A 25909-nucleotide genomic window follows, 5' to 3' on the forward strand; every position below is an offset into this window, starting at 1 on the left:
CTGATGGCATCAGCGGCCAGGAAAATACTAATAAAAAGGCGTAAAACACCATATAAAACTCTTGTGAATCCAGAAATGCAGTGTCATAACCAGTGAAACAAGAAAGAAAAAGAAAGCAAAACAGTACTTAAAACATATGAATGTCAAAAACATGATGATAACTGGGACGACAAGACGAGGAGACTAATGGTGGAATAATAATGTGAGAAATAGACTAAAAGAAAGGAATAAACAATGAGAACTATGGAAACAAGCGGTTTTATTTTTTCCTGTGTGTGAATGAATCCCAGCTCCATGGTCACATTTGGCAGGGTCTATATACAGTGGCGGAGCGTATATCCTGCCATCGTTACACCATGTGATATTATCACCTCCCGGCTTCACACTGGGGTCTTTCCACAAACACAATGTTGGATCCTGATGGTCGTGACATCTATATTTCTTATATCCCCCAACTACAATTTATTTCCACTATTTTATAGCAGTCACAGAGCGGAGAGTATTTTTCTGCACATCTTATTGGAAAGTCATTTAGATCAGCTTCATTTTACATTCACCGCTGCGGGGTGACACAAGTGACATCGTGACCTCCGACTCCCGACCTTCAGGCAATCCCAGTGGATACTTCAGCTTGTCAGAAATCTTGTAGCTAAAGTGCCTGCAATGCCCAGAACCACCATCAGGGGCGTCGTCTGCGCATCAGAGCTGGAAACTGGAAGATAATGATTCAATGGTAGAAGTTATAAGTGTCATCGAGACAAATGTTCCACAACCCAAGACACAGACATTATGGGCGCCATCAAGCTTCATCCGGGTCCCTCCTGCCTTAATCGGTGCTCACTGATGGTCAGATTATTCTCCAGTCTAGAGATGACTGAATCAATTTTAGGTAAAGTTAATTCAATTCGAATTACATAAAATGTGAATATAAAATAGTAATAAAAAATTGAAATTTGTCATTTTAAGCACCAACCATTGGTGATTGATAAATTCTTTGTCCGATCCCTTCTGCTATGTTATTACCATTCATCAGTTGGTGGTTTCTTTTTGGGCACTTGACATGGCCTAGAACCAAAGGTGGCCATTTTGGTCTAAAAATTACCCTGTTCCTAAAACTTGTTTTCAAGAACCTTGATGTTTTTGCTGAGGCCCTGTGGTGCCAGATCATAAAAAATACCCTTATAATTGCTCTCTAGAAAAGTATATCCTCAGAATCTGAAGAGCTGCAATTTTAAAAACACCTCTGTAAAGGTCCTTTGATAGAATAAATGTACAAAATATGTGATATCTACGATTATACCTAGAGTCACTGTAAATTGGGGAACCTGAGACATAAAAGTTGCCGGAGCCTAAAAATATTTGTCAGCACTAGATGAAGGCTCCTTCATTTCCCGGGAAACTTCCACAATTAACTACATAGTATCAGAAGACGAACTTGCAGTTAAACTCCATAAAATCACTGCATGAACCACAGCAAAAGGTAACATAAATTGTACATTTCATTATAAAACATTCAGTATAACATAACATCATCATATAAAAGAATTCCATTTCATTGTAAAACGTTTTTAACACTTTTAATATTTTATTACAGTGTTTATTTTTTTGTAACTATAACACCATGTCTAACCCTGAAATGAATCCTAAATCTAGCACCTATCCCTAGCTCTAACCCTGGCACTAGCCATAACCATAACCCTATCCCTAGCTCTAATCCCGGCACTAGCCATAACCATAACCCTATCCCTAGCTCTAACCCTGGCACTAGCCATAACCATAACCCTATCCCTAGCTCTAATCCCGGCACTAGCCATAACCCTATCCCTAGCTCTAACCCTGGCACTAGCCATAACCATAACCCTATCCCTAGCTCTAATCCCGGCACTACCCATAACCATATCCCTAGCTCTAACCCTGGCACTAGCCATAACCATAACCTGAAACATGAAAACCTGGCACTGCCGCCAGCACTGGGACCGGAGCGTGTGCCTGCGTAGAAATACATGCAGCCGCACGCTCCAGAGTGCCTGTGGCAGTGCCAGGTTCTGATGCGAGAGACTTGCACGAGAATCATACGAGTCTCTCGCAAGTGAGTATGAGCCCTTACAAGAGTGAGAGAAGGGGGAATCTGCGGGAGAGTACGCCGCCGGCTGATTCCTGTTAGTTGAGCTGTGATTGGCTTTTTTCTGCCACAACTTTTTCCTTTGCCCTGATTGTAAGCTGAAAGAAGGGAAATAAAGGTTTTTGTGGTTGCTGTACTCTGATCTTATTCTACAGTGTGGACATCAAAAGTCAGCGCTGTGGAATATTGTACTTTAATGACTGCTATAAAAAAGTATCGACGATCATTAAGGAAAAGATATAGCACAGGCATTTGTAACTTTAGACACAACCACTGTGAGGTGCTCTACTGCACCATTACATGGGGAGGAGAAAACAATGAATTCTCTATAAAACCCCACACACATCGAGCAACTGACGCTCCACCCAACTGATGCTCCACCCAACCAACGCTCCACCCAACCGACGCTCCACCCAACCGACGCTCCACCCAACCGACCAGCGTCCCGTCTGTATTTCTCTTACCAGAGCGACACAAAGGAGTTTGCATTTTTTCTCCTAGAACAACAGAAAGAATATTTTTACATTTTTCATGGGAAATATTTTGACATTAATCAGACTTTGATTATTAATATTTTGTCACTTGACACAAAGTATTTTTTTCCATATAAGAAAGATCATTTGCTGTTTTCTGTGTCTTATTATTGTCATTGATTTTGCGGCAGTAAATTGTGATCCACAAAACTCACATTTCCCTTAGAATTAGACTTAGAGTCTGATCATCCACAACTCGGTCACCGGGATCCGCACTTTTGGGATCTGTGTCTCTGACATTTCTAACAAAAAGCTGGCAAAGGGAACGGGAACGGGAAGGTTTCACCAAAGTCTCTTGTTTTCTATTATCATGAGCTAATAAGATTCAATAGAATTTTGTGACTCGTCCCATAATAAATAAACTATAATGACAAGGGATTGATGCAGGAGCCCCATCACATGGCCGAGTCTAAAGACTGGACGGGGGGGATTCTCTGCTACTCCAAGGAGCCAGTCTCACCATGGTCTCCTTTATATCTTATCTTCAGTAGCTGTGGACAGATGGCTGATTTGGCTAACAGCTATTCATCCTGTCCTTCCTCCATCTCTTTCACCCTCCCCTGTCCTCTATAGACACCTGTGTTTTCTTCAACCTGTGATTTTTTAACCTCCACACACCTCAGTCAGCCTCAAGATTTCTCTTCCCTCTCCACAATTCTCTGTCACCTCCAAACTCCTCTGTGTCCATCAGACCCCTCTTAACTTCCATTATACACCTTGGTCGCCCTCTAGATCACTTTGTCTTCTCCAGACTCATTTGTCCCCTATAAAGTCCTCCGTATTTCCTAGTTTCAAGTCTTCTCCCGACCATTGAGTCCCTTTTAGACCCTTCAGTCTCTTACCCAGATCCTTCAGCCCCTTTCTCAGACAATTCTGTTCCTCTTTCTATTCTGATCCCTTCTGTTTCCTCCATCAAGACACCTGTGTCCTCTCTAAAACCTCCTGACTCCTTCTCAATCATCTGTCATCTACAAACCTCTTTGTCTCATTAACGCTTCTCCTTCCCCTTCAGACTCCTAAGTTCCTCTCTGAAGTCACTATTGGGTTCCTCTCTCTCTGCTTTGTCCTCCTCCAGACTCCTCTGTTCTTTTTTCAGATCCCTCTGTCCATTCCAGACACCCCCGTATGACCCCCAGACATATCTATCTTCACTAAATCCCTCTGTTTCCTCCAAGGATCTCTGTTCTCCTTCGGACTCCATTGTCCCATCAAGACTACCCACATCTCATAACCTCCTATGTTCATTCCAGAATATTCTGTCCCTTCTAGTCACATCTGTCCACTTCAGACACCCTGGCCCTCCATAGATTCTCTTGTCCCCTCCAGAGACCTCTGTCCTCTCCAGACTCCTCTATCTTCTCCAGACTCCATTGCCTCATTCAGATGCATCTCTCCCCTCCGAACACCCTCATCCCATCCAGAGAGACCTTTGTCCTCCTCCTCCATACACCTGTGCCTGAAATTGCAGCTCAGATATATCAGACTGAGCTGTAACATCACCTGAAGTTGACGGCCTATCATATCAGGAGCCCACACTCACCTCCTAGGTATGCACAGTTGAAGTAGCTGCACATTTTGCCAGAACTTTCCAGAATATAAGAGTTTCCAATTTTTGTTATGTTAATAAATTTTTCTGCCCCTGGAATTAAGATTTCTTGTTCTTCAAACTCTGAGAGATCAGCAATGTTTACACCAAAGCAGGTGGTGATGGTGAAGAAGGATTTTGTCCCAGAGCTTGCAGCAATATCTTTATGGAGAGATGAGGATGTGAACGTCCCGAAACGGAGCTCTGAAGACACGGTGTAACTCTGTGTACTACCCCTGAAGACCGTGAAGCGCTTGGCACAGCCCCCGCTCAGCACCTGTAACGCTCGGGTCAGGTAGAAGTGAAGAGCTTTAAAGTGGAAATGTTGCATATAATAATCCCGAGACTGTCCAGCCATGGAGATGTTACGATTCAGCTGCTTGTAGATGGGGTACGGGGACTCCATCATGTACAAAACCACCGCCACCCCGTACTCATCTTTAAAGGAGCTCGGGAGATTTAGTTTGCCTCTGCTCCAGTTTTTGGTGGCTTCTCTCCACATTAAGTCAAACTCTTTGTACTTTCTTTCCTCTTCCAGAATTTTTGCCATTTCATCTTCCATTTTATTTTCACAATTGATATATTGATCATCAAAAGCATCAGACGTCATGTTCAGGTCCAGGGCCTGACAGCAGAGCTGGAAGAGAAAATGCTTGGATATAACATCTAAGGGGCATATTTGCTAACCCTGACCTCTATATACAGACAATGTAGCCTCAACACAAGTTATCACAGTGGTTCAGTGGTTAGCGCTGCAGCCTTGCAGAGCTGGGGTCCTGGGTTCGAATCCCACCAAGGACAACATCTGCAAGGAGTTTGTATGTTCTCCCCGTGTTTGCGTGGGTTTCCTCCGGGTACTCCGGTTTCCTCCCACACTCTAAAGACATACTGATAGGGAATTTAGATTGTGAGCCTCATTGGGGACAGTGATGATAATGTGTGCAAACTGTAAAGCGCTGCGGAATATGTTAGTGCTATATAAAAATAAAGATTATTTATATTTATTATGGAGGAAGGAGTGCTGCAGCTGCCTCAGTGATCTGAGCCAGCTGGCACAGGAAAGGAAAGAAGGAGAAAGACATTAGACTGAAACCTGACCTTCTATGAGAAAGAAGGATTAGTACGGAACGAAGGAGTAAAAGGGAACACAGAGGACGTGGGTTAGAGGAAGAACCTCCCTAGAAGTTCTAAGCGCAAGGCCGGGGCCCGGTCCCCGAGGTTGTATGGATACTGAAGGTCCTGCAGCAGACACCGGTGGAGTAGTGGGCTGTAAATGCACTACTCCCATCAAAGACTTGGGGGCACAACAGCAACTTGGATAGTGAGCCAGGACTCAGGAGTAGAGTCCCCGAAGCAGGTTACAGCTGTCTGCCGTACAAGTAGAGTTCTTGGGAACATCTGTCAGGAGGAACTCCAGTGTAACTCAGTACTAGGAGTACTTCACTTAAAGGCGCTACAGAGGAGACGTTCAGAAAGGTACATGTTAGCGGAGTGTTGGAAGGGAGCTTCCTATCTTGCCTGGAGGTTGACTGAGCCCAGGACCCGGAGGACACAGCACGGAGGCAGGCATTTGTGTGAACTGCAGACTGTGAGTAAAGCTTTGGAACTACATGCCCTGGTCTCCTCCACTTATTCCCACATCACTACACCCCGCACTACTACATCTGGGCACCGGCCTCTACACCGCCTGTGCCTCTCCTCCATTGCTACATCTACACTGCCCTGGGACTATAGCTCCACCTGTGGGGAGCTTCACCATCTTGGCTGCAACCCACCACCAGTCCCAGAGGATCTGCATGCAGCGTCGGCCTAACACCTCACTTGCCGAACACCACAGGTGGCGTCACGAACTATTCATAAACTTCATTTCATTGTTCATTCATCCCCTCTTTGCCATGGAGCCCCAGGCCCACGGACCGGGTCACAGCTTCCGTGACAACTCCCATTGAGATCAACAGGCTCAGTACCGAGTACCCCGCTAGGCCCTGGTGGGGCGCTCCATTCTGGCGTCACGAACAGGATGACGAGACCCGATGCCATCGGTTTCTGTGTGTCTAAGCTTTGCTGGACTTAAAACTTTTGAGAATGTGCAGAAAACCCAATTTGATAGACTGTGAAATGAATACTAAAAATGGCCGACAGCCTGGAGAAGAAGGGCGTGATCATATGGATGGTCCTAAGAAAAAAGCACGGACAGTCCTGGGCCTCCCCTGTCTAAACTTCTATGCAACAGCAACATGGCCCACCCCCCGAGGGGTTCGTATACTGGCTTGGTATGGAGGCGCTGGAAGAAGACGCCGCCCCAAGAAGGAGGGGCAGAAGCCAGTGGCGGGAAAGAGCCAAGGCAGGAAGAAGAACGCCAGAATGCCATGATGGAAAGAGAAAAGAAGTCAGAAGAACGGGGGGAGGAGAAGTCACTTGCCCCCAGGCCGCCCCTGCGGAGGCTACGGCCGCTGATACATCCCCTGCAGCGCCCGCCACCACCATACAACCGATATTGCCATTGGATGAGCCCCGTCCGGAGAAGATATATGAGGGTTCCGGAGCAGAATGAAGGGCCGGGACCGCGTCCCAGTCTGGACCGAGCGCGGCTGCCCAGGCCCCCACCGACGGCTCCGGCAGAAACCGGCCTTGCCCCTGCCCGAATCCAGCTGCGATCCACCCCACCGGCAACTCCGGGAGTTGCAGCCGCTGCCGTCCACTACCATGAGTTCAATATAGAATCATTGCACACGTGGAATATGCTCAAAGTGAACTTTTTTATTATTCATTTGACGGTGATGAAGCGACAGCTGACGTTTCGGCCTAACAACGACCTTTATCACATAGTTGCCCTTTTAAAGTGGAATCACCGGGTAAGTCAGATCACTGCTAGGTAATATTTCAAAGAGATGTGGATCATCCAATGTGGTCAGAAGTGTTGCTTACAGAAGGTCAGGGCTTCTGGGGGTATGCCAAAGAGTCATTGGTGGTGCAGTGGGGGATGCAGGCACCGCTGTGCCTCCGCCGTGAATGCACGGTGGTGCCTGCATCCCCCACTGCACCACCAATGACTCTTTGGCATACCCCCAGAAGCCCTGACCTTCTGATCCACATCTCTTTGAAATATTGCCTAGCAGTGATCTGACTAAGGCTACTTTCACACATCAGGTTTTCGGCGTCAGGTGCGATCCGGCGTCGTGCCGGAATGCCGGATCCGGCAAATGTTTTGTAAAACCTGATGTGCCGGATCCGGTTTTCTGCCGGATCCGTCTTGTTCTTGACAGACCAAACCGGATCCGACTCATCCGGTTCATCCGTTTTTCTATCCGTTTTTCGACGGATTACGCCGGATCTGGTTTTTAAAATTGACCCTTGTGGCCTTCCGAACGGGATTGGCTACTGGAAAACTATATATAGCATGTTCCTACAGCCCTTCTTTGACAGGTTGTAGAGGAGAAAGTGCAGGTTGGAGAGAAGAGCAAGTTACTGGCGAAGATGGATGTTGTCATTGGAAATATTACCACTAGAAGTTCTGTGACGGTTTCAGTAATGAGGGACAATTTTGCACTATACTTTATGTCACCTCAAGGCAGAGTACACTGGCAGGATGACAGAGTGTGAAAGATTTGTGCCCTAAACTTGTGTACCTTCTGGACCAACAGTATATACCTTTGCCAACCAAAGTTGGCTATCTTGTCATGGTCTTACTATTTTTAGCTTTAGGCCACATGTGTGTACCTGGTTGTGTTTTATGCAAAGTATTTCACCTTTTAACAAAAGTTGTGTACATTGTTAGGAAATCACCAACAATAAACACAACTTTTCAGGTGAAATACTTTGCTTCAAACACAACCAGGAACACAACTGTGGCAAAAAGCTAAAATTTACCCACAGTTATACCTGGTTTTGAATACCTTTTTACCTTTTAAATACCCTGTATTTAACCTTTTTTTTAAACATATTTCGCCGCAGAAAGAAATGACAGACAACCAGTGTAAACAATAATTTAACTTTTATTTAAAATATTGTTTTTTGTGTAAACTGTTTTTAAAGTTAAAAAAACTTTTTTAATAAAGGTTTGAAACAAAACCAAATGGGCATTTTTATTACAAAAAAAACATTATAACTCGGTGTAGTGTGGGGTGGAAATACTGCTGGAGGGGCTGCGGGACACTTCGACACTGGGAGTGTGGAGAGAGGACTGGGATCGTGGTGGGGAAGGAACAGTTAGAGGTGATGGTGTGGAAAAAGCTACAGAATGGGTGGACATGTGGGAGGCAGAAGAGGTGGTGGGCGGTGGAGTGGAGGGTTGGGCAGGGACTGTAGGAGCAGATGATGTTGATGGAAAGTTGTATGGGGAAGGAGTTTGGTACGGGGAAGGAGTTTGGTACGGGGAAGGAGTTTGGTACGGGGCAGGTTGCTGGAAGTGGGGAGATGACTGGTACTGGGAAGGTTGCTGGTACTGGTGAGGTTGCTGGTATGTAATAGGAGGGGGAGGATGGAAAGTGGCTGGAGGGGGTGCAGATGTAATAGGAGGGGGAGGATGGAAAGTGGCTGGAGGGGGTGCAGGTGGAGGAACTACAGTGGTGGGAGGTGGAGGTTGGGAGGTAACCTGCTGTAGAGCACCGTGGCACGAATGCATTACATGCATCTGCTGGGTAGGAGATAGTGTTGCCATGCGCTCCACAACAGACCTGAAAAAGGTGTGGTTTGGCGAAGATCTTGCTTCTGAATGCATGGTTTGCAGAAGTGTCTTCACCTCCAGAATGCTGGAGTTGATCTGCTGAAAGCCTGCGGAGATTTGCTCTGACAAGACTTTGAGACAGTTCTGGAAAGATGCATTCAGATGCAATAACTCTGGCGCATAAGTCTTTTCCTGACCCCTCTGCCGCTGCCGCCCAGTACCCGCAGGTGTACTAGAGGTGGCAGGGGCAGAAGGGTGGGGTAAAGGGAAAGCGATCTCCTCACCAGCAGCTTCATGTAATGTAGGCGGCCACGATGCTCCTGTGCTGGTGGATGGGACAGATGGGTCGAATGTGTGGGAAGGCTGGGAAGGTGCAGATGTACCGGGGCGGTCGAAGTGTCCCTCGGTGCCGGTCTCCTCAGGGATCGCCTCAGAAGGGTCCAATCGTGCAGGCTCCCGAGTGCTGCTCACCGTGCTGTGGAATAAAGAGAAAAAAAAACAATTAAAATACTGACATGGTATGGCCCTGGCTGAAAAAAAAAAGGTACATCTAACATTTTTTTTCACATGTGGTGTGTAATATTTACCTTCTAGTGACCATTGTTTCCCGGAGGAACGACAGGGCTTGTGCGTACTTGTACTTGCTCCTGCGTCCTCCAAATCCACTCGGGGCCCGCATCTCTTTATTGAACTCCTTCTTGAAATGATCCCTCACAGACCGCCACCGATTCACAATTCTGTTCCCTGAAACAAGAAAGGAGTGGTTAGTATACAACGTCAGTGTTTCCCAAACTCCAGTCCTCATGGTCCCCAGGGGTCATGTTTTCAGGATTTCCATAGTAAATAGAAATCCTGAACACATGATCCGTGGGGACCACGAGGACTGGAGTTCGGGAAACACTGGTTTACATCAAGCAACCGGTACTGTATATACTTACGCTCTGTAATCTGGGCCCGAGCTTCGAGGTCCTCCCAGCGGCCCACAAGGAGAGAACAGATTTCCTCCCAGAGTCGTCGGGTAACGATAAGGTCAGCGTGGCGGCGGTCAGCCATATTCCAGAGCGGCTCCCTTTCTCTGACGAGATCGATGAGGTGGTCCACATCGAGTCCTCCATCCTCACCGTCAGAGTCGGGAGCACGCTGTGAAGGCTGTTAAAGAAAAAGACAAAAATAACATAATTAGCCTCCACAAAAGAAATGAAATAAAAAGTGCAAAAAAACAAAGCAAAAATATTTATACTTACACGCTGGTGACCGCCGCGTTGCTGTCGCCGACGACCCTGGGAGGCACTGCGAGGACCTCTTGGCCGAGCACCAGATTGGGAAGACTAGAGAAGAAAACAAAAAATGTTATGTCTTTGGATGTAGGCATTTGTTTGCTGTGTGTGGTCTGCAGAACATTGTTTTCTATGTGTTGTGTGTAGTGTGATGTTGTGTTTCTGCGTTTGATGCAGGAAACTTACCAATTGTGAGCCCACTCCAAGTGTCTGTCCACCCCTTCCTTCTTCTTCTGGGAGCTCCTCTTCATCTTGTGAATCCTGTTTTGAAATAAAAGGCAATGAATAGACATATATTACAGAGATGATGGATTTTGGAAATAAAAACTTACCGTCAAACGCTGATGATGCGAGGGAGGGCTCCCAGAAGATGATGTGCTGTCTTCCTGGTGGCCAGACTCCATGGCTGTGGGTGGTGTTCCAGCTGCTGCCATTGCTGCTGCTGCTGCTGCATCTCTTTGGCGGCTGTTGAATAAAGAGAAACAAAGGGCCAATGAATATCTTGATATTCCATGGCCCTAGTTTGGAGGAATGGGGGATTTGATAATTACCGTCTCTCATCTGCTGCTGGCCTCCCCTCCTCAGCATGTTCCATTTGCTGCTCCATTTGGGGTGGTGGTGGTGCTGATGGTGCTGCAGTGGTCTCCTGCCTTCTCCTGCTGCGCTTGGTTGCTTTCTTGGGTGGCATGTTGGGAGTGGCTGTGGGTCCCACTGTCTTGCTTTTATATATGTCTTGTGGGCAGAGCTACTGAGCATGCTCAGACCAAAAAAAACGGATCCGGCCACCGGATCCGGCTTTCGCCGGATCAGGCGCATTGCGGCGCTCATAGGCTTTCATTGTGTGAAAAAGCCGGACGCGCCGGATCCGGCGTGTCCGGCTTTTTCGCCGGAGACAAAAAACGTTACAGTAGCCGTTTTTTCCAGACGCCGGATCGCGACACATTGCCGGATCCGGCGAAAACCGGATGAAACGCATGGCCATCCGGCGCGATCCGGCGCAAATGCAAGTCAATGGGGGGGAACCGGATCCGGCATTGCATTTCGCCGGATCCGGTTTCTGTCAAAAGCGCCGGATCGCGCCTGACGGCGAAAACCTGATGTGTGAAAGAGGCCTTACCCGGTGATTCCACTTTAAAAGGGCGACTATGTGATAAAGGCCGTTGTTAGGCCGAAACGTCAGCTGTCGCTTCATCACTCTCTCTTGGTTTTACGTAGGACTCTCTTTTTGAAAGAAGATCTACCTCGACATAGGGACATTTCCAGACGCGATGGCCGGACCAGTGTCTATCTTTGCACTTGATAATAATGCTTAATGTTATTCTCTGAATAAGAAGCTAGAACGTAATAGTGTATAATATTGTGTCCAGTTTTGGGCACCACATTTTAAAAAAGACATCAACAAACTGGAGCAAGTTCAGAAAAGAGCGACCAGAATGGTGACCGGTCTGCAAACCCTGTCTTATGAGGAAAGGTTGCAGGATTTGGGAATGTTTAGTTTGCAAAAGAGAAGACTGAGAGGAGACTTAATAGCTGTCTACAAATATCTAAAGGGCTGTCACATTGTAGAAGGATCAACTTTATTCTCATTTGCACAAGGAAAGACTAGAAGCAATGGGATGAAACTGAATGGGAAGAGACACAGATTAGATATTAGAAAAAACTTTTTGACAGTTAGAGTGATCAATGAGTGGAACAGGCTGCCACGAGAAGTGGTGAGTTCTCCTTCAATGGAAGTCTTCAAACAGAGGCTGGACAGACATCTGACTGGGATGATTTAGCGAATCCTGCTTTGAGCAGGGGGTTGGACCAGATGGCCCAGGAGGTCCCTTCCAACTCTACGATTCTATGATAATGAAATTATTAGGCTGAGTTCACAAGTGGCGTTTTTTTCGCGTTTCCGCGGCGGTTTTGCCGCGAAAAATAAGCATCCCATGCATTCCTATGGGATTCCGCAATGCTGTGCTAATGCTGTGGTTTTAACCGCGGCGGAATCGCTTTGCGGTAAAAAACGCAGCATGCTCATTAATTTTGCGGAATCGCAGCGATCCCGCACCCATAGGAATGCATTGTTCTGCTTACTTTCCGCATGTGGCTGTGCACACCATGTGAAAAGTAAGCAGAACATTTGCAGATGGTACCCACGGTCCAGAGGAGAGAAGACTGTCCTCGGGGCTCTGGGTACCATATCCCTGTAAAAAATAGAATTTAAAATAAAAAATATTGTTATTCTCACCTTCCGACGTCCCGCTCAGCCTTCCCGCCTCTCTCCATGCTCCCGGTCCCAGTAAGCCTTTGCAAGCGATGACGTCCGTTCTCGCGGGATCGCGAAGTCTCGCGGTCATTCGCGCGACATCATCGCAAATGACCGCGAGACGTCGCGATCCCGCGAGACCGGACGTTATCGCGGTAATTGTCGCAAAGGATTACTGGGACCGGGAGCGTGGAGAGAGGCGGGAAGGCTGAGCGGGATGTCGGAAGGTGAGAATAACAATACTTTTTTTTTTTATTATTATTATTTACATTCTATCTTTTACTATTGATGCCGCATAGGCAGCCTCAATAGTAAAAATTTGGTCACACTCGTCAAACACTGTGTTTGACGAGTGTGACCAACCAGTTCTCCAAGCGATGCTACAGATCGCTTGGAAAACGCTAGCAATTCTGCAAGCTAATTACGCTTGCAAAATGCTAATTTTTCCACGGGAAAATCGCGGGAATTTAAAATGCGATTTTCCCGCGGAATAGAATTCCGGAATTCTCGCTGTAATTTCTGCGAGAGTTCTGCTACGTGTGAACCCAGCCTAAATGACAGATTTTATACAAGTATATTGAGAAAGAGACATAGTGAATGTTTTACAGAGTTTTTGAATAAAGATGTTGAGAATGTGAATGCAGAATTGAAAATTACAGGTGACGAACCAGGTATCTACGGTTGTCGTCCTAAGTCTAGAAGAGACAGTGAAAAGTAGAAAATGTGGAAGATAATGGGAAGAGATGTGTTGCTAGAAAATGTGAATTGATATTGAGTTTGCTTATATAGCACTTTACATTAGGTAGTGTAATTTAAAAAGTTTAGATAGTTAATTTGTTTGTAACGTTTAACAAACCGTGCCTCCTATATTAGGAAGTTTAGTATAAGAAATGTTTATTCAGCATTACCAAAATTTTGTATGTTCCTATATTGTCAACTGTGTTTGCTCTGCAGCCCGCGGACGTCCTGTGTTTAATAGGGGGGAATGTGGCGCCCCTGAGGCTTCAGTCACCACAGAGGTACTGCACCTCCTCCTGAGGTGTGGTGCCCCACCATCCAGGTAAGGTGGGAACTCCTAACCACGCTCCAACACTCGCATCCCACACAACATGGTAGTTCAGCAAAGCCACATTGTGGCTCCTTGCTTAGAGAGTAGCAGAGCACCTTTGATGGTTTCCTGCTTGGAACACGAAACGTGCTGGGAGGCAGGTGGAGTTTAGAATACATAAAGAGCAGGAAGAGTCAGTCAGTCAGTCAGTGAGTGGGAGAGAGTCACTCGGAGAGGAGTGAGGATCCCTGGAAGAGGGATGGAGGAAGGAGTGCTACAGCTGCCTCACTGATCTGAGCCAGCTGGCACAGGAAAGGAAAGAAGGAGAAAGACATTAGACTGAAACCTGACCTTCTATGAGAGAGAGGAATTAGTACGGAACGAAGGAGTAAAAGGGAACACAGAGGACATGGGTTAAAGGAAGAACCCTGCCTAGAAGTTCTAAGCGCAAGGCCGGGCCTGGTCCCCGAGGTTGTATGGACACTTATGGTTCTGCAGCAGACACTGGTGGAGTAGTGGGCTGTAAATGCACTACTCCCATCTAAGACTTGGGGGCACAACAGCAACTTGGATAGCGAGCCGGGACTCAGGAGTAAGGAGTCCCCGAAGCAGGCTACAGCTGTCTGCCGTACAAGTAGAGTTTTTGGGAACATCTGTCAGGAGGCACTCCAGTGTAACTCAGTACTAGGAGTACTTCACTTAAAGGTGCTATAGAGGAGACGTTCAGAAAGGTACATGTTGGCGGAGTGCTGGAAGGGAGCATCCTATCTTGCCTGGAGGTTGACTGAGCCCAGGACCCGGAGGACACAGCATGGAGGCAGGCATTTGTGTGAACTGCAGACTGTGAGTAAAGCTTTGGAACTACATGCCCTGGTGTCTTCCACTTATTCCCACATCACTACACCCCGCACTACTACATCTGGGCACCGGCTTCTACACCGCCTGTGCCTCTCCTCCATTGCTACATCTACACTGCCCTGGGGCTACAGCTCCACCTGTGGGGAGCTTCACCATCTTGGCTGCAACCCACCACCAGTCCCAGAGGATCTGCATGCAGCGTCGGCCTAACACCTCACTTGCCGAACACCACAGGTGGCGTCACGAACTATTCATAAACTTCATTTCATTGTTCATTCATCCCCTCTTTGCCATGGAGCCCCAGGGCCACGGACCGGGTGACAGCTTCCGTGACAACTCCCATTGAGATCAACGCGCCCGGTATCGAGTACCCCGCTAGGCCCTCATGGGGCGCTCCATTCACTACTAAGATTTGGCTCTTCTTGACGATTCCAGCAGTCGTCAGTTGCTTACTAGAGTCTCAGCTCCTTTGCGAAATGCTCTATTCTAGTTGTCATATGACTACAAGTATAGAAATCACATACTATCGATGACACGACAATTGCCGGAACCAGCAAGCAGAGCCAAATCCTAATGGTCAGTGCATTATACACTCTTAGGATTTGGCAGGCTGCATTACTATTGACGAAAATTTACTAAAGTGTTCATTTTACCCACAATTAGGATTTGGCAAACTGCAGTGCTTGCTGACAAATGCTGCCGAGTAACCAGCAGAGCAGGGAGCCAATGGCTCTCTACTAGAGATGAGCGACTTTTCCTTTTTAGGGTCGAGTCGGGTTTCATGAAACCTGACTTTCTCAAAAGTCGAGTCGAACGAAATCGGCCGACTATAGGGAAAAGTCGGAGGTCCGACTGAAACACAAAACCCAATGCAAGTCAATGGAGAGAAAAGTCGGCAGTGAGTGGAGGACTGTAAACACACCTGGCATGAATTTTAACTCTAGAGGCGGCAAAATCTCTCTCTCTTCTCTCTCTTCTCTCTCTCCCTCTCCCTCTTCCTCTCCTTCTCTCTCTCTCTCCCACTCCAGCTACGCTATGCTCCGCTTCTCTCATTGGCTGAAAAAAGTCACGTGCAAGCATTCGGCGAAACCCGACTTTGATGCTTGGGTCGCCGACCGCATGGCCAAATTCACACTGTGGCGAAAGTCGGTGACTTTTGAATCTGACCGACCCATTTCGCGCAACTCTACTCTCTACTCTACGCTAGAGATGAGCGACTTTGCCTTTTTTAGGGTCAAGTCGGGTTTCATGAAACCCAGCTTTCTCAAAAGTCGAGTCGAACAAAATCGGCCGACTATAGGGAAAAGTCGGGAAAAGACGTGAAACACGAAGCCCAATGCAAGTCAATGGGGAGAAAAGTCGGCAGTGAGTGGAGGACTGTAATCACACCTGGCATGAATTTTAACCCTAGAGGTGGTGAAATCTCTCTCTCTCTTTTCTCTCTCCCTCTCTCTCTCTCTCTCCCACTCCAGCTACGCTCCCGCTACGCTCCGCTCCGCTTCTCTCATTGGCTGAAAAAAGTCACGTGCAAGCATTCGGCGAAACCCGACTTTGACGCTTGGGTCGCCGACCGCATGGCCAAATTCACACTGTGGTCGGGTTTCATTTCATGAAACCCGACTTTGGCGAAAGTCGGTGACTTTTGAATCTGACCGACTTGTTTCGCTCAACTCTACTCTACGCTAATGCAGTATTGACATCCTGTGGACAACGGTACTGCTGCAAGTTTTGCAGGCCAATGTAGACCACTCCAGACAGCCCATCTAGCATTTTACAGACCTGCCCTTTGGCCAAACCGACCTAGATTTCCAGTATCACAGATAGCCAGCAGTAGTGGTGAACAAGTTCTCAACATTAAGGTCTTCTACCTAAGGTCATAGATAGGTCAACACAGAAGCAAGAACAGGCTCCTACCTAAGCAGTAGTGTGGGAGGTCTGTCCCAGGTGGAGAAGACCAGCCCAACTCCATGAGAGACTACAACCATCGGAAGAATGAGGATTACCACAGCAGAGGAGAGCAAGAAGGCAAGACATATGAAAAAACAACCTTAGTCTAACATCCCCAGACAGGGTGCCAATAGGAAGGAGGACAAGTGCGGAGTTAGCATTAACATGCATCGCTAGAGCTAAGGCCCTTTTACATTTAGCGATGCACCAGCGATCCGACCAGCGATCCGACCCGGTCAGGATCGCTGGTGCATCGCTAAATGATCGCTAGTGAGCTTTCATACAGAAAGATCTCACAGCGATTCAGCAGCGACGCAGCGCACGATACTTACCTTTCACACACAGCGATCCTGACGTCCTCCCGCCCGTGTCCACGCGTCGCTCGTCGTCACAGCAGGAAGTCTCAGCAGGAAGCGCCCGACGAGAAATGGAGCCGGACATTCTCGCGCGATCAGCGATGGACAGCGGGGGAGCCGGTCGTTGGTAAGTATCACACATAGCGATATCGCTAGCAATATCGCTATAACGTCACAAAACCAGTGACGTTTTAGCGATATTGCTAGCCATATCGCTTAGTGTAAAACCCCCTCTAGAGTCTCCTGTGTAACTTTCCAGAGAGAGGAGCCGCCTGCAGACAATAAGCCAGACAAAACAGGAGAAAGAGCAAGACCCTACTAAAGATATCTGTGGATCACCCCCAGGGCAGGTGTGGGAGATTTACTCAGTACCAGGCCGGTGTCTTAAAGGGATAGGTCACAGTGGTAGTGACCCAGTCCGTGGCCCTGGGTGTCCATGTAAGATAGGTGGAATGAAGCTGGATAAAGTTTATAGGTAGATAATTTGTGTTGCCACCCGTGGTACTCGGCAATGAAGGTGTTAAGCCGACGCTGCGGTGCAGATCCTCTGGGACAGACGGTGAGGTGCAGCAAAGATGTAATAGCTCCCCACAGATAGAGCTGTAGTCCCAGGGCAGTTGTAGAATAGATGTTGAGATAGATGGTGTAGTGTTAGGCACAGAGATGTAGCAGTGCTGAGTAGGTTGTGCAGGAAGAAGGCAAAGACACAGCTGAGTGCAGTTCCAATTCTTTTACTCACGTTTCTGGCACAGACAGGTGCCCTCTTCAATGCTGCAGCCTCCAGGTCAGGGGCTCAGCCAACTCCCAGGCAGATGGATTAACCCTTCCAGCACTCCCTTCCAAATGTGCCTTTTCTGAACATCTCCTTTCTAGCACTAATCTGAAGTACTTGTAGTTCTGAATTACACTCAAGTTCCTCCTTCTTGATGTTACTTATAACTCCACTGGTATGACATGCGGCTGTAGCCTGCTTCGGGGACTCCATACAATCATGTCCCGGCTCACACATGTTGCTGCTGTGTCTTCGAGTCTTAGGTGGGAATAAAGTGGTCACAACTTCTATTCCTCCAGTTTCTGCTGCAGGATCATTAGTATCACGCACAGCCTCGGATACCGGCGCCCGGCCTTGGCGCATTAAACTTAGAGAAGAGCTCCGCTCTAGCCCGAATCCCCAGTCTCTCTCCTCACACTCCGTTTTTATCTATCTTCCTTCTGAACAACTGATCCTTCTTTCCTTCTCTTTCCTTGCTAGCAGCTGCAGCTCACAGGAGGCTGCTACATCTACATCCTTTCCCTCCTTCCCCGTGAGGGAACTGCCTTCCTCCCCCTCTATGGGGATTCTGACCAAACTTCTTGTCAGCTTTCCCATCTTAGTGTAATCTAAGCTCCACCCACCACCCAGCACCCTTCATGAACCAAAGCAGCTGCCATAAAGGGTGCTCTGCTGTTCTAAGGTGTCTGTGCTGGATGTAGATGTCAGAATCTGGTCAGTGTACCATCTTACCTGGGGAGTGGGATAATACACCTCAGGAGGAGGTGCAGTACCTCTGTAGCAAATGAACCCTCAGGGGCGCCACATCCGCAAAACAGAATGCTAGCGTGTGGGGGTGAGCAACACTTGCCAGTTGGTGTGCCCATCAGCAAACTAGCTTGGGTCAAAGAGGTTCATGTAAGAAGTTCCTGATTGCACTGGAGTTGATGGAGACTGTCACAAGTGGAAGAGATTAGTCCTCCTAGATAAGAGATCCACCATTACAGAATGTGGGGGAGAATCATCCAAACTGAGGAGATGATAGAGGCTTATTGCTTGGAGTAAGATTAGCTGTGAGAAGAGCAATGATATTCCACAACAGAGGAGAGGATAATTCATTATGCCTGACTGTGTGGATTGCCACACCAAAAAAACTGAAGCCTGAGTGTGACGAGAATTACCACGTCAGTAATATCCAGAGAAATACATCTGTGCATGACCAACAGTGATGTGGCAACAAAGGAAGTACAGCTGCCACGAGGGTTCACCAAGAGAAAGGGCTGTGACCGGCACAGTGAATAAATTCTGCATTGTAAATGAGTCTGTCACGCGGGGCTTAGGACAACTAAGGCAGAAATACCCGGGGCCCCTGTGGTGTCCCTTTCACTAGGGGAAACCCTGTCTGACCCTCAACCCAGGGTTTTTGCTGAAGGTGCAAATGCCTGAGCCTCCACCCTTTCCTTATCTCCTGCTCAGCCCTGCACTTAACCCTCCACCCTCCACCCAGTGAGGAGACACACCACCAAAGCTCCCACACAAATAAGACAGACAGGGAGAACTTAAACTGCACTGAGCCGCACACACACAGGAATAAACAGTAATGTGAACAGGGCACAACTAAACACAAATATGGGAAGGAGAAAGGATAACGACGGATCATACGACACCAGATATGAATCTCTCTCTCTTGAACACCTCCACTCCAGACCGGAACCACTTGGTATGAAAACACAAGGTATAATCGGCGACGCCCATATGCCAGTATGACTATTTAAAGACCGTGGGCGTGACTAACCTTCCAACCTGGTCTCCAGCAGGATTAACCCCTGAGAGCCTGAAGATCAAGCCGGCACCACTGAGGCTATAGTGGCTGGAGGTGGAACTACCTCTGCCTGCCGGACGCTGTGGTGTGAACAGCGTCCGACATGACAGAGTCATGAAGATTGTGTCTCAGTGAAGGAAGTGCTGCTGAAGTATTTGCCAGCAGACCTGATCAATAGGGACCAGTGTTGCAAACCTGGTATACCTATTACATGGAGACAACATGGGTCTGCAAGGTGTAAGACACACTACTGAAACATATTGCAACCAAAGAGTGAGGTGAACGAGAGAGTGGCTGTGACCAGCCCTGAGAGAGGGTGTTACACATAAAGACTGTTGCTGAGTGATGGAGTGGTTGCAAATTGTTATAAACAGTTATCACAAATGTCGGCTATTTTCCTCTATCCTAGTCTACCTGTTCCCTAATGTAAGACTCTGTAAGCATCTAAATAAATGCTTATAAGCTTGTGAGCAAAGTTCTTCAGCCGTCAGCTGTATAGACCTGAGTGGTGAACGTCTCTTACACCAGGGAGCACCATGTCATAGTAGTATTGTAAGTGCCCATCATGGAGGGTTGCTCTGTGCACTCTGTGTACAAAACATGTCGGGTGGTGTCTGGTGAACCTTGTACTTCACTCTGTATACAGATCACAGATAAGGCCGTACATTCCTGCAGTGATGGTTCACGGTTTCCGTCACACTGACCCTCCATCATTCACAACAGGGGACTGTGATCAGATTCAGGATGTCCCACCTGTACCGTAGATCGTTGGTGATCTCACACATGGACCTCCAGCTTCCAGCGGAGACCTCTTTTTGGGTCATTTCATTCATAAATTTCTCACAGGAAACATTCAGGGAGTTCTGTGTTCAAGGAAAAGTCGTCTTTTTTGGCCACATTCAGTTTTTGGTCAGTATTTTCTAGTGCTGGATATAAACAATTCCATGGGCTCTAACTTTCACTATTTGACTGGGGTTCCTTGAGCCCAAGGAAAATATTTTCGGTGCCCTCTGTATAGAACACATCACCATACACCAATCAACCGATACACAGCCTTACTACTGCCCAAGTGGCTATAGGTAAATGGGTCGTAACTGTTTGTTACTGCTGTCCTGTCACACACACTATATGTAATGTTTATTCAGTATTTTAGATTTTTTTCTACTTATTTCTATTGCTGAACTGTGATTTGTTACATCCTCTCACTATCCTGATTCCCTGCCTCAGCTTTTATACTGGCTATAATGGTTCCTTGTGATTGCCTGTGCTGTATCATGAGATATCTGCAAGCAGGCTCGGACTGGCCCATGGGTAACAAGGCAATCCCCCAGTGGTCCCCCAACCCCACTGTATGGGAGGACTTGTCATAATTCACTTTATTTACTCCATACAGAAAAAAGCAGCATCCCCTCATTCATTAACCACTTAGTTTATTATTATATAGAGATATGGGTTATTTTGTGAACAAGGGTACTATAAAATTTGTATGCAGGTGAAAAGTGGGCCCCCAAAGTCATTGTTACTGGTGGGCCCTTGGCTCTCCAGTCCGACATTGGCTGCAAGGCATTATGGAGAATCCAGAGAGGTCACATCTGAGGTCATGTGAGCCTTCTGTGTCTGATGCAAGCTTTTGCTTTGTAGAACGTTGCAGTTGGCATTGAATTGCAAATTGTTGAAATTCGCCAGGGTCAGTGAATTTCCTAAAATTCAACAAAATTTTATTTGCATTGAATCAATTTTCTCATCTCTAGTTATTATTGAAACTTCTCATAAGGAGTTAATCCTAGTGGAGAGTGATGGATCCAAGATCACTTCCAGAATGGCTTGTCTTCTGCTGGAGTTTTGGGACTCATTATTGCGTCAGAGCCTGGACCCCCGAGGATCCTCTGCTATCATGATGAGTCTCCCTGATGTTGATAATCTGGCATTACGTTGGGTCACAAGACTGAATATGGATCCCCAATTACTGACATTAGGTGGACATTTACCTGTGTACAGTGGAGAAGCTGAGCAAACCACACGACCACCACAAATTCTCCAATCATCTTGACCTGTGAAGAGATTTAGGCGTGGCATAAAGTCCTGCATCAGTTTGGATATCAGTCTTTGCTTACCATGCTGTACAGATATTGCGCCTATGGGGGCTATAGGCTATGCGGGGGCTTATACTGTATATAGGGCACTATGTAAGGGCTCATGCTGTATTCAGGAAACTATGTGGGGCATCATGTTGTATATAGGAGGCTATGTGGAGCTCATACTGTTTATAGGAGGCTATGTGGGGCTCATACTGTATTCAGGAAACTATATGGATCTCATGCTGTATATAAGAGGCTATGTAAAGGCTCATACTGTATATAGGAAACTATGTGGAGCTCATACTGTATAAGGGAGGCTATATAAGGGCTCATACTGTATATAGGAGGCTATGTGAGGACTCATGCTGTATATAGGAGGCTATATGGAGCTCATACTATATATAGGAGGCTATGTGGAGCTCATACTGTATATAGGAGACTATGTGGGGCTCATGCTGTATAAGGGAGGCTATATGAGGGCTCATACTGTATATAGGAGGCTATGTGAGGACTCATGCTGTATATAGGAGGCTAAATGGAGCTCATACTATATATAGGAGGCTATGTGGAGCTCATACTGTATATAGGAAACTATGTGGAGCTCATGCTGTATAAGGGAGGCTATATAAGGGCTCATACTGTAAATAGGAGGCTATGTGGAGCTCATACTATATATAGGAGGTTATGTGGGGCTCATGCTGTATATAGGAGGCTATGTAGAGCTCATACTGTATATAGGAGGCTATGTGTAGCTCATATGTATATAGGAGGCTATGTGGAGCTCATACTGTATATAGGAGGCTATGTGGAGCTCATACTGTATATAGGAGGCTATGTGGAGCTCATACTGTATATAGGAGGCTATGTGGAGCTCATACTGTGTATAGGAGGCTATATGGAGGCTCATACTGTATATAGGAGGCTATATGGGGGCTCATACTGTATATAGGAGGCTATATGGGGGCTCATACTGTGTATAGGAGGCTATATGGGGGCTCATACTGTGTATAGGAGGCTATATGGGGGCTCATACTGTATATAGGAGGCTATGTGGAGCTCATACTGTATATAGGAGGCTATGTGGAGCTCATACTGTAGATAGGAGGCTATGTGGGGCTCATGCTGTATATAGGAGGCTATGTAGAGTTCATACTGTATATAGGAGGCTATCTGGAGCTCATACTGTATATAGGAGGCTATGTGAAGATCATACTGTATATAGGAGGCTATGTGGAGCTCATACTGTATATAGGAGGCTATGTGGGGCTCATACTGTATATAGGAGGCTATGTGGAGCTCATGCTGTATATAGGAGGCTATGTGAAGCTCATACTGTATATAGGAGGCTATGTGGAGCTCATACTGTATATAGGAGGCTATGTGAAGCTCATACTGTATATAGGAGGCTATGTGGAGCTTATACTGTATATAGGAGGCTATGTGGAGCTCATACTGTATATAGGAGGCTATATGGGGGCTCATACTGTGTATAGGAGGCTATATGGAGGCTCATACTGTATATAGGAGGCTATATGGGGGCTCATACTGTATATAGGAGGCTATATGGGGGCTCATACTGTGTATAGGAGGCTATATGGGGGCTCATACTGTATATAGGAGGCTATGTGGAGCTCATACTGTATATAGGAGGCTATGTGGAGCTCATACTGTAGATAGGAGGCTATGTGGGGCTCATGCTGTATATAGGAGGCTATGTAGAGTTCATACTGTATATAGGAGGCTATCTGGAGCTCATACTGTATATAGGAGGCTATGTGAAGATCATACTGTATATAGGAGGCTATGTGGAGCTCATACTGTATATAGGAGGCTATGTGGGGCTCATACTGTATATAGGAGGCTATGTGGAGCTCATGCTGTATATAGGAGGCTATGTGAAGCTCATACTGTATATAGGAGGCTATGTGGAGCTTATACTATATATAGGAGGCTATATGGGGGCTCATACTGTGTATAGGAGGCTATATGGGGGCTCATACTGTATATAGGAGGCTATATGGGGGGCTCATACTGTATATAGGAGGCTATATGGGGCTCATACTGTGTATAGGAGGCTATATGGGGGCTCATACTGTATATAGGAGGCTATGTGAAGCTCATACTGTATATAGGAGGCTATGTGGAGCTCATACTGTAGATAGGAGGCTATGTGGGGCTCATGCTGTATATAGGAGGCTATGTAGAGTTCATACTGTATATAGGAGGCTATATGGATCTCATACTGTATATAGGAGGCTATGTGAAGCTCATACTGTATATAGGAGGCTATGTGGAGCTTATACTGTATATAGGAGGCTATGTGGAGCTCATACTGTATATAGGAGGCTATGTGGGGCTCATACTGTATATAGGAGGCTATGTGGAGCTCATGCTGTATATAGGAGGCTATGTGAAGCTCATACTGTATATAGGAGGCTATGTGGAGCTTATACTGTATATAGGAGGCTATGTGGAGCTCATGCTGTATATAGGAGGCTATGTGGAGCTTATGCTGTATATAGGAGGCTATGTGCAAGGCTCATACTGTTCACAGTAGGCTATGTAGGGGCTCTTAAGGTATATAGGGGGCTGTGTGCGGGCTCATACTGTATATATAGGGGGGCTTTGTTCGAGTTCATATGGTATATAGGGGGATGCCAGCATAATTAATTCTGCTCAATATTAAGGGATACAATTAATATAAATAATTATAATTAAAATGTTAATATTAATATTGAGCAGAATTAATTATGCTGGCATCCCCCTATATACCATATGAGATCGAACAAAGCCCCCCTATATATACAGTATGAGCCCGCACACAGCCCCCTATATACCTGCTGGAAACATTATACCAGATTTGTGTCAACTTTACACCAATTCACGACACAAATAATAGAACATGCCCCAGTCTGTGTTGGATTCCCATCACACTAAGACTTGCATCATTTCCTGCCAGTTGGACTATGAAAAAAAAAGTATAAAATATAATATAAAGCCCCTAATGAACACCCCCGATGATCAGTGAGCTGTGGACGTCCCTCACCTATCCTGCAGTCTCTCCTCGAGGCGATCACAAGGTGCACATTGGACGGAAATGCTCTGCAGCTTCTGGACAGACTTTGTCACAATTCTTTATTTTATTGCTCTTTGAATAAAATCTCCCAGTTCCTTTATGACTGGTCCAACTGGTATCAGCCAAGATCAAGCAAACAAAAAAAACCACATACACCTCCTGTAAATCTACGAGCAAACACAGAAGATGGAGGAAGTTGAAAAATTAAGCAATAACAGTAAAAAGGATCAACTCGGGATCAACAGTGACAAAAATCCACTTATATCAATAAGGAAAAATGCTCAATATGTTCAAGAGGCAGAAACTGAATAACAAGGAAACACAGAAAAATAAATGAATACAGGGAGCTCCCCCTAGTGGTTACTACAGACCAAGTATTATCAGTTGTGGCCAAAAGTATTGACACCCCTGCAATTCTGTCAGATAATACTCAGTTTCTTCCTGAAAATGATTGCAAACACAAATTCTTTGGTATTATTATCTTCATTTAATTTGTCTTAAATGAAACAACACAAAAATAATTGTCCTAAAGCCAAATTGAATATAATTCCACACCAAACATAAAAAAGAGGGTGGACAAAAGTATTGGCACTGTTCGAAAAATCATGTGATGCTTCTCTAATTTGTGTAATTAACAGCACCTGTAACTTACCTGTGGCACCTAACAGGTGTTGGCAATAACTAAATCACACTTGCAGCCAGTTGACATGGATTAAAGTTGACTCCACCTCTGTCCTGTGTCCTTAAGTGTACCACATTGAGCATGGAGAAAAGAAAGAAGACCAAAGAACTGTCTGAGGACTTGAGAAACCAAATTGTGAGGAAGCATGAGCAATCTCAAGGCTACAAGTCCATCTCCAAAGACCTGAATGTTCCTGTGTCTACCGTGCGCAGTGTCATCAAGAAGTGTAAAGCCCATGGCACTGTGGCTAACCTCCCTAGATGTGGCCGGAAAAGAAAAATTGACAAGAGATTTCAACGCAAGATTGTGCGGATGTTGGATAAAGAACCTCGACTAACATCCAAACAAGTTCAAGCTGCCCTGCAGTCCGAGGGTACAACGGTGTCAACCCGTACTATCCGTCGGCGTCTGAATGAAAAGGGACTGTATGGTAGGAGACCCAGGAAGACCCCACTTCTTACCCCGAGACATAAAAAAGCCAGGCTGGAGTTTGCCAAAACTTACCTGAAAAAGCCTAAAACGTTTTGGAAGAATGTTCTCTGGTCAGATGAGACAAAAGTAGAGCTTTTTGGGCAAAGGCATCAACATAGAGTTTACAGGAGAAAAAAGAGGCATTCAAAGAAAAGAACACGGTCCCTACAGTCAAACATGGCGGAGGTTCCCTGATGTTTTGGGGTTGCTTTGCTGCCTCTGGCACTGGTCTGCTTGACCGTGTGCATGGCATTATGAAGTCTGAAGACTACCAACAAATTTTGTAGCATAATGTAGGGCCCAGTGTGAGAAAGCTGGGTCTCCCTCAGAGGTCATGGGTCTTCCAGCATGACCCAAAACACACTTCAAAAAGCACTAGAGAAAGC

At 46.4% G+C, this 25909-nt stretch overlaps 1 protein-coding gene across 2 annotated transcripts; it reads right to left on the reverse strand.

Annotated features, from left to right (window-relative positions):
• Positions 1–242: 242 nt before the first annotated feature.
• LOC141051504 (ecto-ADP-ribosyltransferase 5-like) lies at positions 243–24419 on the reverse strand. 2 transcript variants are annotated; one of them, XM_073548435.1, is made up of 5 exons: positions 24341–24419; positions 21205–21267; positions 4196–4877; positions 2587–2619; positions 243–712 (listed from the first exon to the last, which is right to left on the reverse strand). In XM_073548435.1, the coding sequence occupies exons 2-5, from the start codon at positions 21259–21261 to the stop codon at positions 627–629; spliced, it is 858 nt and encodes a 285-aa protein (XP_073404536.1). In that variant the 5' UTR covers positions 21262–21267; positions 24341–24419; the 3' UTR covers positions 243–626. The 2 variants fall into 2 exon arrangements, with proteins under 2 accessions (XP_073404536.1, XP_073404537.1); XM_073548436.1 differs by lacking the exon at positions 2587–2619.
• Between the last annotated feature and the right edge of the window lie 1490 nt (positions 24420–25909).

Source organism: Dendrobates tinctorius, unplaced genomic scaffold (genome assembly GCF_039654945.1).
Source record: "Dendrobates tinctorius isolate UK_male_01 unplaced genomic scaffold, ASM3965494v1 ptg000157l, whole genome shotgun sequence".
Taxonomy (NCBI): domain Eukaryota; kingdom Metazoa; phylum Chordata; class Amphibia; order Anura; family Dendrobatidae; genus Dendrobates; species Dendrobates tinctorius.

Coding starts and splice junctions, on each gene's coding strand:
- LOC141051504 (XM_073548435.1), bottom strand. CDS start 21,261: ATGATTGGAGAATTTGTGGTGGTCGTGTGGTTTGCTCAGCTTCTCCAC. Junction 2,620..4,195: donor CAACTGTGCATACCTAGGAG/GTGAGTGTGGGC, acceptor CTGTTGTTCTAG/GAGAAAAAATGCAAACTCCT. Junction 713..2,586: donor AACTCCTTTGTGTCGCTCTG/GTAAGAGAAATA, acceptor ATTATCTTCCAG/TTTCCAGCTCTGATGCGCAG.